General features: G+C 34.3%; 1 protein-coding gene across 3 annotated transcripts in view; it reads left to right on the forward strand.

Annotated features, from left to right (window-relative positions):
- Positions 1 to 2,417, forward strand: part of LOC105566213 (5-hydroxytryptamine receptor 1) — a 74,702-nt gene extending 72,285 nt beyond the window's left edge. For all 3 annotated transcript variants that reach the window (XM_012020040.1, XM_012020041.1, XM_012020042.1), the window contains one exon: positions 678 to 2,417. In XM_012020040.1, coding sequence (XP_011875430.1) covers positions 678 to 1,487 — 810 coding nt within the window. In that variant the 3' untranslated portion in view covers positions 1,488 to 2,417. The remainder of the gene's footprint in view (positions 1 to 677) is intronic.
- Positions 2,418 to 15,008: the final 12,591 nt, after the last annotated feature.

Consider the following 15,008-nt stretch of genomic DNA (forward strand, 5'->3'; position numbering starts at 1 on the left):
GCAAAATGCCTCGATCCCGGGTCTCCCACTCGTTTAATCCCAAGGATCGTTTGTTTAGAAGGTATTTCACCCCCTAAGCATGCGGGGCACGTATAAATAATGTATGTTCCTCATTTTTGTCTAGAAAGCTATATACATATTAAAAGCTTATTAAGACCTCGTGAGATTTCCTTGTCAGTTTAACCTAATCTAATCTGATCACTTTTCGGTTGGTCAGCAAGGAACTGGACACCCTGTACATATTCTCATAAAGAAGAAAATTATTTTTTATATAAATAATTTCTCACGTAGATTATTTTATAAATAACTGTCGATGCAAGTAGTAAATATTTTTTCTTAATTAATTTTTTTCTCCCTGGATAACTCTTAATGATCCAATCGCAAAATCACAAAATAATTTAATCCTTTAATTAATACAAAATAACATAAAATTAATTATTTATGACATAAATACTATCTAATATTCAGAAATACTTATTTTTTCCATCGGTAGTTATTTGGTAATGTATGAATTAACATAGAACCCGACAAAGATATTAATATTCTTGAATAAAAAAATCTACAGCTTGCTGAAATAATACAATTGTCACTAGAATAGTTTCTCTTATTTTTCCTTTCACTGTTTGATAAAATAACGTTAAGTGATTAACGTTGTTTACTAAATTGTTTTATTGCAGAGCGGAGATAATCCAAGGCGTCACTCCACCGGTGAACGGCGAGAGAGCCCTATGCGGAACATGTTGCAAAAATCGATAAGGATGCTGAGCGGTAACAATCAAATCTGCATTTGTAATAGACGCCAGCTAAGAAGGAGGAAGAGTGAACGGAAGGCTAGTACTACCTTAGGCATTATTGTTGGTGCCTTCATTGTTTGCTGGCTTCCGTTCTTTATGTTGGCACTGATCAGACCATTTTACAAAGCTGATGATATTCCGCATTCCGTATCGTCCCTATTCCTCTGGCTTGGTTACTGCAACAGCGCGTTAAATCCAATCATCTACGCTATCTTCAATAAGGAAATACGCAAACCATTTATTTTAATAATGTGCTTACGCTGGCGCAACATCAATGAGTTAATGCGCGAGGAATATTACCAACGACAGTTCGGTGAACGTAGGACAAGGAATGACGTTAACGGCGGCAACGACGGCACGGAGAATACGGAACGGGCAGATCTTGTCGATGATAGTAACTTAAACATCAATCACAATAATCCGAATATCGACAATAACAGTCAAAACTATAATAACAATCAGAATGTCGACAATAACAATCAGGATGTCGACCGTAACAATTCGGACATCAGCAATAATAATCAGGATGTCGATGGGAACAATCAAGACGTCGGCGGTAATAACCAGGACGTTGCTAATAATAAACAAGATGTCAATAATAAGAAGCAAGAGCTCGATGATAATAAGATTATTGTCGGTAAAAATCAGATTGTTATTGATATTGTCGAGGAGTCCGAGATATCCCGCTTCTGATCCAAAGAGTGCTCCTCGAATAACGAGGATCATGACATTCAACGCAGATCATCGTCGTACTGCATGGACATCTTTCAAGTTGTCGCCGAAATTCATGCACCTTGTATAACAGAGACCCTCGTGTGACTAAACAATGTGGATATCAGGCATGTTTTATGACTCGACAATGTTTTCCTCCATAAAACCTTTATATCATCTAGTTAACAGTTCAGTCTTTTGCTCTTCTGTTAATTTACGCGTTTCCTTTAGTTTCACAGATATCGTGTCATCATTTTTCTTGAAAATATGATTTTCTCTTCGTTTTATATATCACAGTATTTCTTTACGTAACTTTTTTACTCAACTTATAATATATTATACATTATCTTTCATTTTATATCTTCAACGTTATTTTCTTGCCGGCGATTTTGTTGTCGAGAATTTGGATCAATTAACTCAGTTAATTTTGCAGTCGTTTGAAAATAATTCAACAGATTATTTTCGAAATCTAATTTAGAATTTTTGAAAATTGTGTTATAAAATTCTATGGGAACTATAAGATTTGCATTAGTGTATTGTCTACTCTGACGCATACAAAATTAAATGTTTAACCTCCTTTTTAAGGTGTTGTACAGAAATCAGTTTTTATAACTCAAAATGTACAAGATACGACTCTTTTTATTATGAAAAGATTTATATTTTTATTATTTTTAAGTGTGTGTGTATGTGTGCGGCGATGGAGCATTAGCCTTCTTAAATGCTTCAAGATTTGAATTTCGTATTTCTATAATACTCATCATTTTCCAAAGATATGCTTAAGATGAAAAAATAATCTGTTAAATTAATTTTGACGCCTGCTAAATTAACCAAATTAATAGATTTCGACACTTAATAATATAATCGTTTATTTAAACCAATAATAATAATTTTACTGCAGAATTTGCATATTATTATAATACCTAAATGTGATAAACAATTGCATGTAAATATGTACATACATATGTGTACGAATGTACATGTGTATATATGTATATAGGGTAAGATGGGGATAATCAATAACATTGTTCAAAAGTAAATAAATATATATATATGTATATATTTTAATTTTTTTATGTCCTGTATACACTACCTCTACTTTGAATTTCAAAAGTAATTGGAATGACTTATTAAAACGTATATTAATATATTTAATTGTTTATATTGATTATATTAACAATCTTATATTAATTATATTGATATACTACATACGTTAGATCTTCGTTAATTTCGTCTTTATCTCTATGTAACATCACATATATTTTGGTTTTTTAATAAAACCTATATATAAATCTAAGTTGCCTAAATTGTTCCATTCTTTTCCATCTACAAATAAAAAACTTTCTGAAAACAATAAAGAGAAAAAATATAAATTTATTCGAACAAAAAAACACAAATTATTTCAAGTAACATAGAAAAATTATTTTTAATCTTGTTTATGATAATAAAACTTGTAAAAATTGTTACCAAATAGTTTTTAAATAATAGTTTTCTTATTAGAAAAATATTTTTTGTTTAACTAAATAACTATCTCGTACGGTTTCAGAGATATGATCCTTCGTATCCTTAAAAACTTTTGACTTTGTTCTTTCATTATTCGATATAAAGGTATTTTATTAACACAAGTTATTAATAAATAAAAATTAAATTCAATATAAATTGTTCCTGTTTGAGCCTGAGATTCTTTTTAGTGAAATACACTTATTGTTAGATGCATCCCTGAGTAGATGAATTTATATACAACCGTAACTCCCATTACCATTTCAAGGTAGAAAGCTCCCAGTTCGGGGAATCAAAAATTGAAATGCAAGTATTAAAAATTCAGATAAAATATTTAATTGTAAAATTGTATATTTATATTTTAAGTATTTGGTTATTTTAAATAAAAATATGTATATCAAGAGGAAGGAACATTACAATGTAAAAGTATTATGTGATTTCGTTGTTAACGATTGCATGAGAATGAGAACCTTAGCAACGTGATAATACTCGAGCCACTTCACTGTCAAGATGGTACTCGTAAAGGAGACCGTGTAGATGAATTGGAGAGTCGAGATCTAATACGTTTACGAAATATGAATCAAACGTCTTTTACACGTAGAGATACGTTATTCTTAATACTATACGTATTTATTTCTATTTGCTAATTTGCAGCAACAAAAAGAACTACAACAACAGAAAGAAATAATGGACTTAGTCTCTTAGAATTTGTGTGACGTACTGTCTACTGACATACTCTATATCTGACGTACTGTCTACTGACATACGCTATATCTGTTGGCAAGATATAAAGAAAAGTGCCCTATTATGAGATAGGCTCCTAAGGACTTTCCTCTACAAATATCCTTTACTACTGGCTGTGACTAAAGAAGAAGCGAATGCAGATGGGTAAGAACATCTAATCATATCTTTAAGATTAAATAAATAGTATAATATTTTAACGTTATAATAACGTCATATAATAACGTTAAAATATGCGTATCATATTTCTTCAGTCAGTGGTTCATTATTTCCGATTGCGTGTGAAAAATCATTAAGCAGTAACATGTATAATTATAAATCATGTCTTTATTTTTGCGTACAGAGATTTCCTCCATTATACATATTTGTACGTACATGTGCAATCAATATTGCTTGGAGTTGTCGAATAATCTGGCGTCGTTTCTAGGAAGAATCATCTATCTTTATTACTAAAACGAAGATAGATGCTTTTTCGGAAATGCCCTAAAGAGAACACTGTGAATCTACGTAATTCGTAAACTTCGTGGCGGCGATACTTTTGAGTCACTCGACGCTGCCGTTCTTTGTTATGACTGTTCTTCATTTAATTAATAAGATTAGATTTTGTTATGTGGCTAATCTAATATATCTGCCGCTGCTTTAGCCAATTTTGCTTTAATCATTTAATAGCTTGCTGGCAAGGAATTTTACGATCGAGACGCGTGGATTTTCGATTATACGAGCACGAGTTTCCGGATACTCTGGATACTCCGGAAACTCTGTTTAATAAATTAATTAGCAGAAGTTACAAGCACCTTTGGCGCAATTAATGTAGTCATATTAGTATTTACATGAATTAATATTTCTCATTTATGTAAAATAATTTATTCATGAAATTCATTTACATACATTAATTAATGGATAATTAAGCCATTATCCATTCTGTCTTAATATCCTCAGGTAGCAGATATTAGTCAGCCAAGCTTGTTGAGCGCAAGAAAAATATTATATAAAAGAGCTTCTCGACTCGTCTCGTATTATTTACAAATTATTATCATTTAGACATAAACACAAATGTAGTGATACTAAGAGTGGATACGCGCATACAATTAAGAATGAAGTACACGTACAATTAATTAAATGTTAATTTCATTTATGAGAATTGAAACATTTCTCTAGTAATCTCCAATATAATCTCCAATAATCTTGTGCTTACTATAATGCCCTATGCAATGTTGATTGTTTGAAGTAGTATCTGTGTGTGTTTGCGCGCATATAATGTAAGTGTACAGGAACGAGGACCTTACGGCTTTGATTTCTGTCTGGTCCATTTCATTTCACGCTCTTTTAAGAGCTGCTCGAAGTTCTCGTAGTATTTGTGGAGTTAATATGCGATTTTGCGCTTCCTTTTATTTCTACTCTTTTATTTATGTCTCGGCAGAGATAAGAGCACTGATCGTAAGCATGCTTCGTTGTACGGAAGAGATAATCCGGACCGGTGGAAGTCATACTCATTATTAATAACACATTATCATTAACATACTCACAAGCACATAGCAGGGTGGGTTTGGAATCAATAAATATGTGGACGAGCCATAGGGTCCTCATCCCTACCATATATATACACCTACGTTATATGCGCGCGCACACATGCACGCACACGCACACGTACCCAGAGAAATGGTTTACTAAATAGCTTGATACATTACAGTATTATTTATTTCAATACAACAATACTTTCATTTATGCAAACAAAATTTTTATTAGATCAGATCTATGAAAGTTACTTGGTGGAATTAAATACTTTTACTTATGTATGTCCCACGCACAGATATATTCTTTAGATGTGAAATAAACGGAACATTTAAAATTCAAATAAGGATTACTTTTGGTTAAATAGATACTTACTGCCATCTTGTGGGCTGTGCGAACGTGTACGCGTGCCTATCTTCTTCGTCAAGGGCCTTACCAGAGCTAATAGAGCTAAGTGCTCGTCTACAATAGAGATTTAAACCCTAAGCCTTAAGAAATTGACTAATTACAGTCGCGTATTCCACTCATACTTGACCGTGATTAGTGCCCATCTACAACAGAGATTTAAACCCTAAGCCTTAAAAAATGGACTAATCACAGTCGCGTATTCTACTCATACTTGACCGTGATTGGTCAATTTCTTAAGACTTAGGGCTTAAATCATCTATATAGATTGGGACTAAAGACCCGAACACACGAAAAAACTTTAGCAGTAAAATTTAAGACTTAAGAATTTTAATCAATCGGAATTTTCAGCGTTGCTTGAGTTTCAAAATTGCTGCGTTCGTTCTCGACAGTCATTGGTCATTTCCCTTAAGTCGTAAGTTTTACTGTTTTAGTTCTTTTTCGTGTGTTCGGGCCTTAAGACACGCCTGTATACACGTTCGGGTGTGCAGGGGCTCGATTCTTGAATTCATTCAAAAGAGAAACGTATGCGAAAATTCTGCTCTCACAGGAAAGTTGAAAATCGATTGGTTAAAACCCGTGCGAATAGCCAATCAACTTGTAACTTTTCTGTAAGAGAAGAATTTTCGCATACATTTCTCCTTTGAATAAATTCAAGAATCGAGCCCCAGTTTGTTTCATGAACATTCGAGCTCCTGTTAAAGACGTTAATCGGTTATAACCGTAGCCAAAGTTTTAGGCGCGACTTTTAGCGTAAACTGTACACACTAATACAAGTAACGCAGCTCTACGCTCTTATATGTAAACACGCACACTAGTACGCTTTAGAAAAAATGGAGATCCGACAATGCTGCCTTTGTGCCGTGTTGGACGATAAGCCTCGAAATACCGTCAGATGAAGGACTTCTGATTACAATTAAGCATAAAGGGCACCGCTATCCCCATCTTGTAATATGTCACTTCTAACGTCATCATGCATCGATGCATCATATATTAGTTTTTTTAGCAAAATAGATAAACAATTTCTGCTGCATTAAAACATCCCTCAAGAACGCGCCTCGCCTATACCTTACGTGTTAAAATTCGTAACTTTGACATTGACTATCTCTACTTTGGTACCGGCGCGTTTCTTACAATTAAGCAAGTGTACAGATAACACTATAATAGCACATGATCCAAATTTTAACCAAATATGTAGAAAACCGATTAACCGGTGAACGTCTTTAAGGCTCAAGTGCTATATTATATTGCGATATAATGTGATTATTGTATCTGCACGTCTTATTTTATTAATTATACTTATTTTGTTCTGCCACCTCTTCGGTGACTGCCTATTGTGATATATTGCGCCTATATACAGTCATCGGATCTTTCCATACCGGATCTTTACAGAGAAATGAGATCTCTTACACCTCTACGAGAAGATCATCTTCACATCAAAAGTGATCGACTCAGGGAAATGGACATATGTGCATAGGATCTCTGAAGTACATAAGTGTAACGGCCGCGGCAAAGAAGAAAATATCGTTGCTGTGAATAAATATTTTAATTCTCATTAATTTTAAACTCATTTACTTGTTTGGCTCTATTATTGGATACTAATAATAATTTCATTAAGTTGACATATTCATTGTCAATCTAATGAAATTATTAGTATCCAATAATAGAGCCAAACAAATAAATGAGTTTGAAATTACTAAAATGCTATTAGACCCAAATATAAATAAGAGAATTTCTTCGTTTGAATAACCTTTTATTTGTTTTAAGTAAATCTCTTTTCTGGAAGCGCACACGTACGCATATACGTAACTTCAAATAATCAATGTGATACATCTTAAACAGAATTACAGAGGCCCGAATTGATAACAACGATCCATTTTAAATCGCAATTTATCGTTAGATTAGCGAAAACATACTTTCTCAATTTGACATAACTCGGTAAAAAATTGTCGTATCAAGTTTGGCAAAATTGCATTTTAAATAGAAGAATTTGAGCTTTCACACGCATTCTATCCTATTAAACAACATCAACTGTTTCACTCCGTGCGACTCAGAAAACTGGGCTTCTGTTATTCAATTTTGCAGATTTTCATTATGTCATTGGAAAACTGCTTGTCCCACGTAATCCACGTTAAAATTTTCTCAAAATACAAATTTCAAGCTTCATTTACCAGAAGAACAAATGCACTTTAACCTTTTAAGTATTCGAAATACGTATAAATAAGTTAATGCGTATGTTTTATCCAATTTTCTATTTTATTAATAAAATAATTAATTTTTAAATAAATAATAAGTCACGTCCACTATATGTTGAGCAATCACTCAATACCTTTAAGTGGGTGTGAAAAACTCTACAGCGTTTGTTACCACTGGTTGAATTTCAAACACAAAACGCTCAGTATCACATTGTTCCTGTATTCAAGGGATTAAAAGAGAAATGTTTCCTGCGACCGTTCTATATCAATATCGCATCCAACACTGTTCTCTCTCTCTAGCTTAAGGCTCGCTTATTTATGCATTCAGTTGCGGATTATGCGGATTACGTGACAAATAACTGGAAAGATTCAATTGTACAGTCAATGAAGCATTATAAAAATAATTCTGTTAAAGACGATTATTTGCATAGTACTCACAGCAGTGTTATGGTGCGACACTGCAGACACCACACCGAAACATCGGCTTTAAAAGAAAGAAAAAAAAGGTACTCGAAACAGCTTTCGTTTACTGTTCCATTTCGATAAAAGCTTTCGAAAAAATGTACGTTTGACTTAATTCTTTCAATTGCAGATGACTCTCTATTAAAAAGGTGTGGAGCATTTTCTGCAATATTTTTTATGAGTCTATTTATCAACTTTAAAATCATTAATTCGCGTGTCTATCCTGAGTAGATAAAGTTTTATCACGAGAACAGTTTAACGAGCAGCTTGTCGTTTTTGCTGACGTGTACGACATCGTTATTTCGCTTTACCGCTTTCTATCTCTTTTTGGACAATATGCCATAAAATAATGAGCTGGTTCTTAAACGTCGAGCGAAATGTGCGCATTATCATATGATCTATGTAAAACAAGATTTTTATGTCTTCTTTTTCGATTATACAGAAAAGAGTAAGAAAAAGTTATATTAATATTATTTATATAGCAATGAAATGGTATCTTCTCGAATTAATTGTATTAGATTCATATCGGTCCTTTATTTTATTTTACTTATTATATTAGAGACATGTATTTGCTTCATATGTGTCTATTTTAAAGTTTACGAGATTAAACAATTCCTGACTCTCCTTTATTTGCGTTTCGAAACAATTTTATCGTCGAAATAATAATATATCAAGGGCGTTACAGATAAAGTGTCCATATCCGCTCGTATACAGATAAAACGGGTTAAAACGAAAAGAAAAGTTATATCTAATTTTGTAACATTCGCGATAGTTATCGAGCAATTGATTAAAACGTCTGATTTACCGAGCAAAATAACTGCTGGTTGTTTGGAAAAGAGAATAAGAACAGCATACATATTGGCCGTTTCTGATATTCACTGTTCATGCGAAAAATTTATGGCACGTTCGTGCATTATGGATTTTCAGCGCTGACAGCGAGTGCCGGAACAGTTATTCTCCCTGTTACTGTTCTATACTTATTTGTAAAAGAGAGAGAGAGGCTTTATGCTTCTTGTACCTAAGGATCCTAAGAAGAAAAGAGAGTAAGCAGTTTCATAAGCCCGGTGCAAAGTATCGGATTGATTACTTACTTATACAATTGTTAACTTCGAAAGCTAGCGAGTCACAGAGGAACTTTTTAGATCTAGTTGACGTTAGAAACTAAACAATTCCTGAAACTCCTTTATTTGTGAAACTAACTTCCTGACATCAATACTACTGCTGCTACTACTACTACTAAATTTTTGTATTTAACAATACATTTTAAGAAAACTCAAATCGGTTCTGGACAGTAACCATATATTCCTTATAAAGGAAAGAGAATCATACAATATATAATTAAAAATATTAATTCAAAAGTGCCTAAACAGAAAAAGAGCTAAAATATAAAGATATATATTAAAATATTTTCTTTTTCACTATCTTTTCACATTTATATGCTATCATTTACATTAAATTATTTGTAATTTACACTAAAATTCGGAGAAACAGATGATAATTGTAGATTACGTCATAAACACAGTCATGTCTTAAATATTGGTATTATTCTGTGAGTTCATTTTAATAACGTTTGAAATAATAAATATGCAAATTCAATGTGACTTTAATGAAACGCGCATTTTGTCGTTATCGTTATCGTTTAATAACGAGTTTACGAGCTTTTTTTACGTGATATTGACAGGCGACAACAATGGCTTACCATTTATATGTATCGATTGAACTTTCGCGACATATACACAATGGCACATATGCCTGTGGCCGAAAGGCGAGGTTACCGTTGGCCCAAGGTATTGTCCAATCAATCCCAATTCCCGATGATGGAGAGATGCCAGATCTGCTCATGTCAACCGATACAATCGAATATGATAGCCCAAGAGTTTTGTTCGGCTCGATACGTTAATCTGTCCAGGAGATTTTATTGTTTCCGCTGTCAAATTTAGCACTAAAACTAATTGTAATACCACCGCATGCAGACAGACGCGTTAAACATCCAATTATCAAATGTATCAATCCAACTTTGTAATGTTCCAACAATGAAATAACAATGAAATAATATGTAAACATCAAACATCGTGATATCTACGATCAGTATTTATGGTATCATGCGTATAAAATTACGCCCAGTGAAAAGAAGATATCACCCGAATTGAAAACGTATAACGGAAATACGAGATTTTGATATCATTATTTCATGTTGCAGACAGATGAATGTATACTCAAGTTTTTCGATAATCAACAATGGAATGCTGTTGAACAATGTTCAGCCGCGATATTGGATCGGAATTGGCTTAAATTATTAAATTTCGGATTTGAAAAAGGCAATTCCAATGACGTTATAAATAAATCAAATAGTTATCAAGGATGAAATATATTTTGCATTGTTTCGCGTTCTTTTCTCAGTGTAAATATTGTACATAGAACGCAATTAAAATCAGTGTTTTGTGTTAATCATTCTTGTTCTTTTTTTCGTGCGTTCTTTCGCGGCCGCGACACTAAGCCACCGCATATTCATATTGACTAAGAAAATTACATAAATTAATAAATTGATAAATTAAATAGGAGAAAAATTCATGAATAAGAAGATACGTTTAAATCCAGAAACACAAAAGAAAAGATAAAATAATGAAAAATATAACGCCAAGCCAAGGAATTATGTAAAATTCACCCGGATGTCAAAATTTCATTATGTATTTCTCGTTTAAGAGTCTCTGCAGACAAATTTGCATAGGTGCATAAGTATATGCATAAAGAAATTGATTAGTTTATTTCCTTATGCATGCACTTATGGCCTAATCAGGTTACTTATGTATATGTTAATGCGCTAAGCAAGTTTGCCTAGATAGACCCTAACAGCGAGAACAGATTGCGTAACACGCACGCATCACAGCATACATAGGATGCTTCTTCTTTAACATTTGGTGAATAATAAGGATAAATGATGCATCACGCGCATTATGCGTGAAACGGAACGCACCTTTATTGAACTCAGTAACTTTTAAATCTTTCGAACTATTCTATTTGCTGTTTACCATACACACATCTTACAATCCCATCTAACGGTCACCCGCTTACTGCTTATACATTACGTTAAATCTTATTGTAATAGAAAGCTCTGTTTAAGTTCTAGGAACATATTTATTTAATATCGATACGTTCAATTTTCTTTATAGTAAGCGATTGAGTTATTCGATTACTTATTATTAGACAAAAGCTTAAACTTATTTCCCCGTTGCTGTTTCTTTTTTCTACTTTTTAAATTTTAATACCAAGTCGTTTTACTTTTGACATCTTTGACTACGTCACGTTCGTTAACACATTTGTGTGTGCGTGCATGAATGCGTGCGTGCGTATAACTCAATTTATTCTCGCCATTAAACGAGGAATACATTATGGAATTTTTACATATAAACGAATTTTACACGATTCTTTGGCTTAGCGTTACATTTTTATTATTTTAGCTTCTACTTTTTGTGTTTCTAGACTTAAATGTACTTTATTATCTTTCGATTTCTCTTTTTTATTTGTGGATCTTTCTCCTATTTATTAATGTATTTATTATGTAATTTTATTTTAGTGAATATGAATTATGCGGTTTTATCGATAAAAGCGCCTCTAAAGGCCTGTGTTCACGATGCTAGAACTTGGTCCAAGTTCTAGTTTCGAGAAATGTGTAGCCAATCAACTTGCAGCTATTCCATAAAAGCTGCAAGTTGATTGGCTACACATTTCTCGAAAGTAGAACTTGGACCAAGTTCTAGCAGAGAGGAGCCTGAGAGCTGCCACAGCCCGGTTTTACGTGATCCTCGAACGCGATACGCCCTCTCTGAACATTGAAAACGTGCACATGAATTACGTAGCCAATGTCCACGTTTGAGGTAAGCGATAACGCACATGTGCACGTTTTGGTTGTGTTCCGTGCTATGTGCATGAAGTACCGATGAAACCAGAGTTATTGATTATTCGTTATGTGAGCGAACGAGACAGTAATAGGAGCGAGCGAGAAAGCTGTAAGAGTAAGCAAGACAGTAATAAGAGCGAGCGAAGAAATATTCGTATTAATTAATGGAAGAATATTTAAGGGCAAAACTAAATAATTCTTCTCTTGTAACATTTTATTAAAAATATATGTATTAAATGTAGAGTTTCTTAGTAAAAGTAATGACAAATATAATTATATTTTTTAGTATTACATTATTACACATATTATAATATGTTCCCTGATATAATAATAATAAATATAGTTATATTCATTATTACATTGCAGTTACAATTTTATCTATCTTGAGTTATGTCCCCCTGTCCCTGCCTACTCGAATCCCTACCTATCCGTATTCCGCTGTATAGTCCTACCCACTTTCCTACCTACCCGCATTTCAACTTTTTGTTAATAAACCTACAAGTCTTTTGTTAAAACCGCGACGCAATTTGTAAGAGGTCCAATTTGGGATTATACGTGTGCGAATAGGATTTTATAGTGGTCTTGTTAATCTTGCACATATACGAGAATATATAAAGAAGAATAACCCACCCGAATTTTGACAAATAAAAGAAATCAAATAATTTTGTACATCAGACTGGCCAATATTGACCAATTACCCTGTCGCGTCTAGTCTTCCCTCGTTGGGCCAGATTGGACATACCTTTCGTTGCTCCTGGCCATACAGTCTGGTCATTTTGACCAGAGATTAGGAAGGAAGAAAACTCCTTCCATAGTCGGCTAATCACCGACAGATATTTCGTACGGTTCGAATTGTATGCGTGCGTCGATAGTATCGAAAAATACACGACCACGAGAGAAGTTATTTAAAGAAGAATATTAATTCAAAAACTTTACTGTATATACGAGAATCGAATTTATTTTTATTTCCGTTATTTATTCAAAAATATTGACCACCTCTTTGTAACTTAATCTTTGAATTCGAAATTCAAGTACACATTATTAAAAAAAATTTACTTCGCGTTAGAGTGATTTTAATCATATTCCGCGATAAACTTAAATTTATAATATGGATAAATTAAATAATTAATAATTTCTTGAAAATTTTTCCTGAAAAAAACCGATCGCGAAAACCGACCGCGAAAACCGACCGCGAAAATACAAAGATGCGTGCGACTATGCATGTATTCATGCAAGACGCATCTTGAAAGTATCGCGAGACATGCAGAATAAATGACGTAAGATCCAGAAAAAAGCAACTTGCCGCACGAGTAACACCGATATTATAATTGAATATTACAGTTAATCGATAATCTCAAATGAAGTATCAAAATAATTTCAAATTTAAGCATTCTCGACGAAATGTATTTGAATCTTACGTCATGTTACATTACTTTATACATACATCAATTCATTAATTAAAAATGGATAGGCTACGACAGATTAGTTGGCCGAATACATTAATAATATTCGTCATATTTCGCGTAATTTCTGTGACATAGTTAAAAGATTTTCAACGTGAGAAATGAGCTCGACATACTCTGATTTGTAGAGCTCTACAAAATTACTTCTCTTCGATAAATCAAATATTTTAAATAAAACGCGAAATTATCTGTAACCTGTCCATTTTAACGTAACGGGATCTACGAAATGTATCAAACTACAATCTACGATCTAAAAATGTAGATTCCGTTACTTTAATAAAAAACTTTTCACTCACCGACACGATGCGCAGCGGCGGAGTTGTATCTGCGTTGATTCCGCAATGGCGCCGGATGCCTCCTCCTCCACTCAGGTGTCCTCCTCTCAGGTGTCGTTGTCTCAGCTGTCCTCCGACACACTCGCGAATTTACACTTCCGTTTGTAAAGTCACTTGTCGCTGTCACTGTATCCAATTGTCACTTCACTCGCGACTTTACACTTCCGTTTGTAAAGTCACTTATCACTGTCGCTGTATCCAAATGCCACTTCTTCGGCTTTCGCTGTGTCCGATTGTCACTGACTGTGAGTCCGATTGCGACTACGAACTGTTCGATTACATTGTCGCGCTGATACCCGCACAAATCACTGACACAAATCGCGGGAATTCAACGATCGCACGACGACATCGATCGTTGATTATTCACAGAGAGCGATCGCGGTTTCTTCCCGCACTTGTCGCGGACGCGTATCGAGAAAGAATAATACGACACGCGAAGCGGCGCGAGCACAACCGATCAGTTCAACTGTCGCCGCGTGAATGACCCTGCGTACGGCGCCGTAAACACCGCCGAAAACCGAGCGCGGATTCCAAGAAATGACGTAGCGCCGTGAACACCTCGGTCGAAAACAATTTTTTCTGTCGAACATTCGGCGGGGCGAATGTTCCGCGTGTTTTTGCCTCGCTCCCCGTGACGCGATTATTTCCTACGAGAATCTCGATCATCTCCTACGCACGCGATCGTCTCGTTCGAAAGTTATCAACATTTATCAATCGCGTTCAAGTAATTGTCGCGATCCGCAATTAAATCGTTAATTTCTACGGTGATTTGTCGCGACGACGACGCGACACGACGAACCGCCGCGTGTGTTGCGATTCGTTTAAAATGCAACTTCTACTTCAAATTATGCGCGATATATTCGTCGCGACATATCACCTTTACCGACATTTCATGCATGCAGCACGGAACACAACCAAAATTGGGCCCTGCAATACCCGCTTGACTGCAAGCAACACGAACAAACCTACAGTGTGAATCCAGCCTAAGGTCTATG

Source organism: Vollenhovia emeryi, unplaced genomic scaffold (genome assembly GCF_000949405.1).
Source record: "Vollenhovia emeryi isolate VEMERY1.0 unplaced genomic scaffold, V.emery_V1.0 DF939146.1, whole genome shotgun sequence".
Taxonomy (NCBI): domain Eukaryota; kingdom Metazoa; phylum Arthropoda; class Insecta; order Hymenoptera; family Formicidae; genus Vollenhovia; species Vollenhovia emeryi.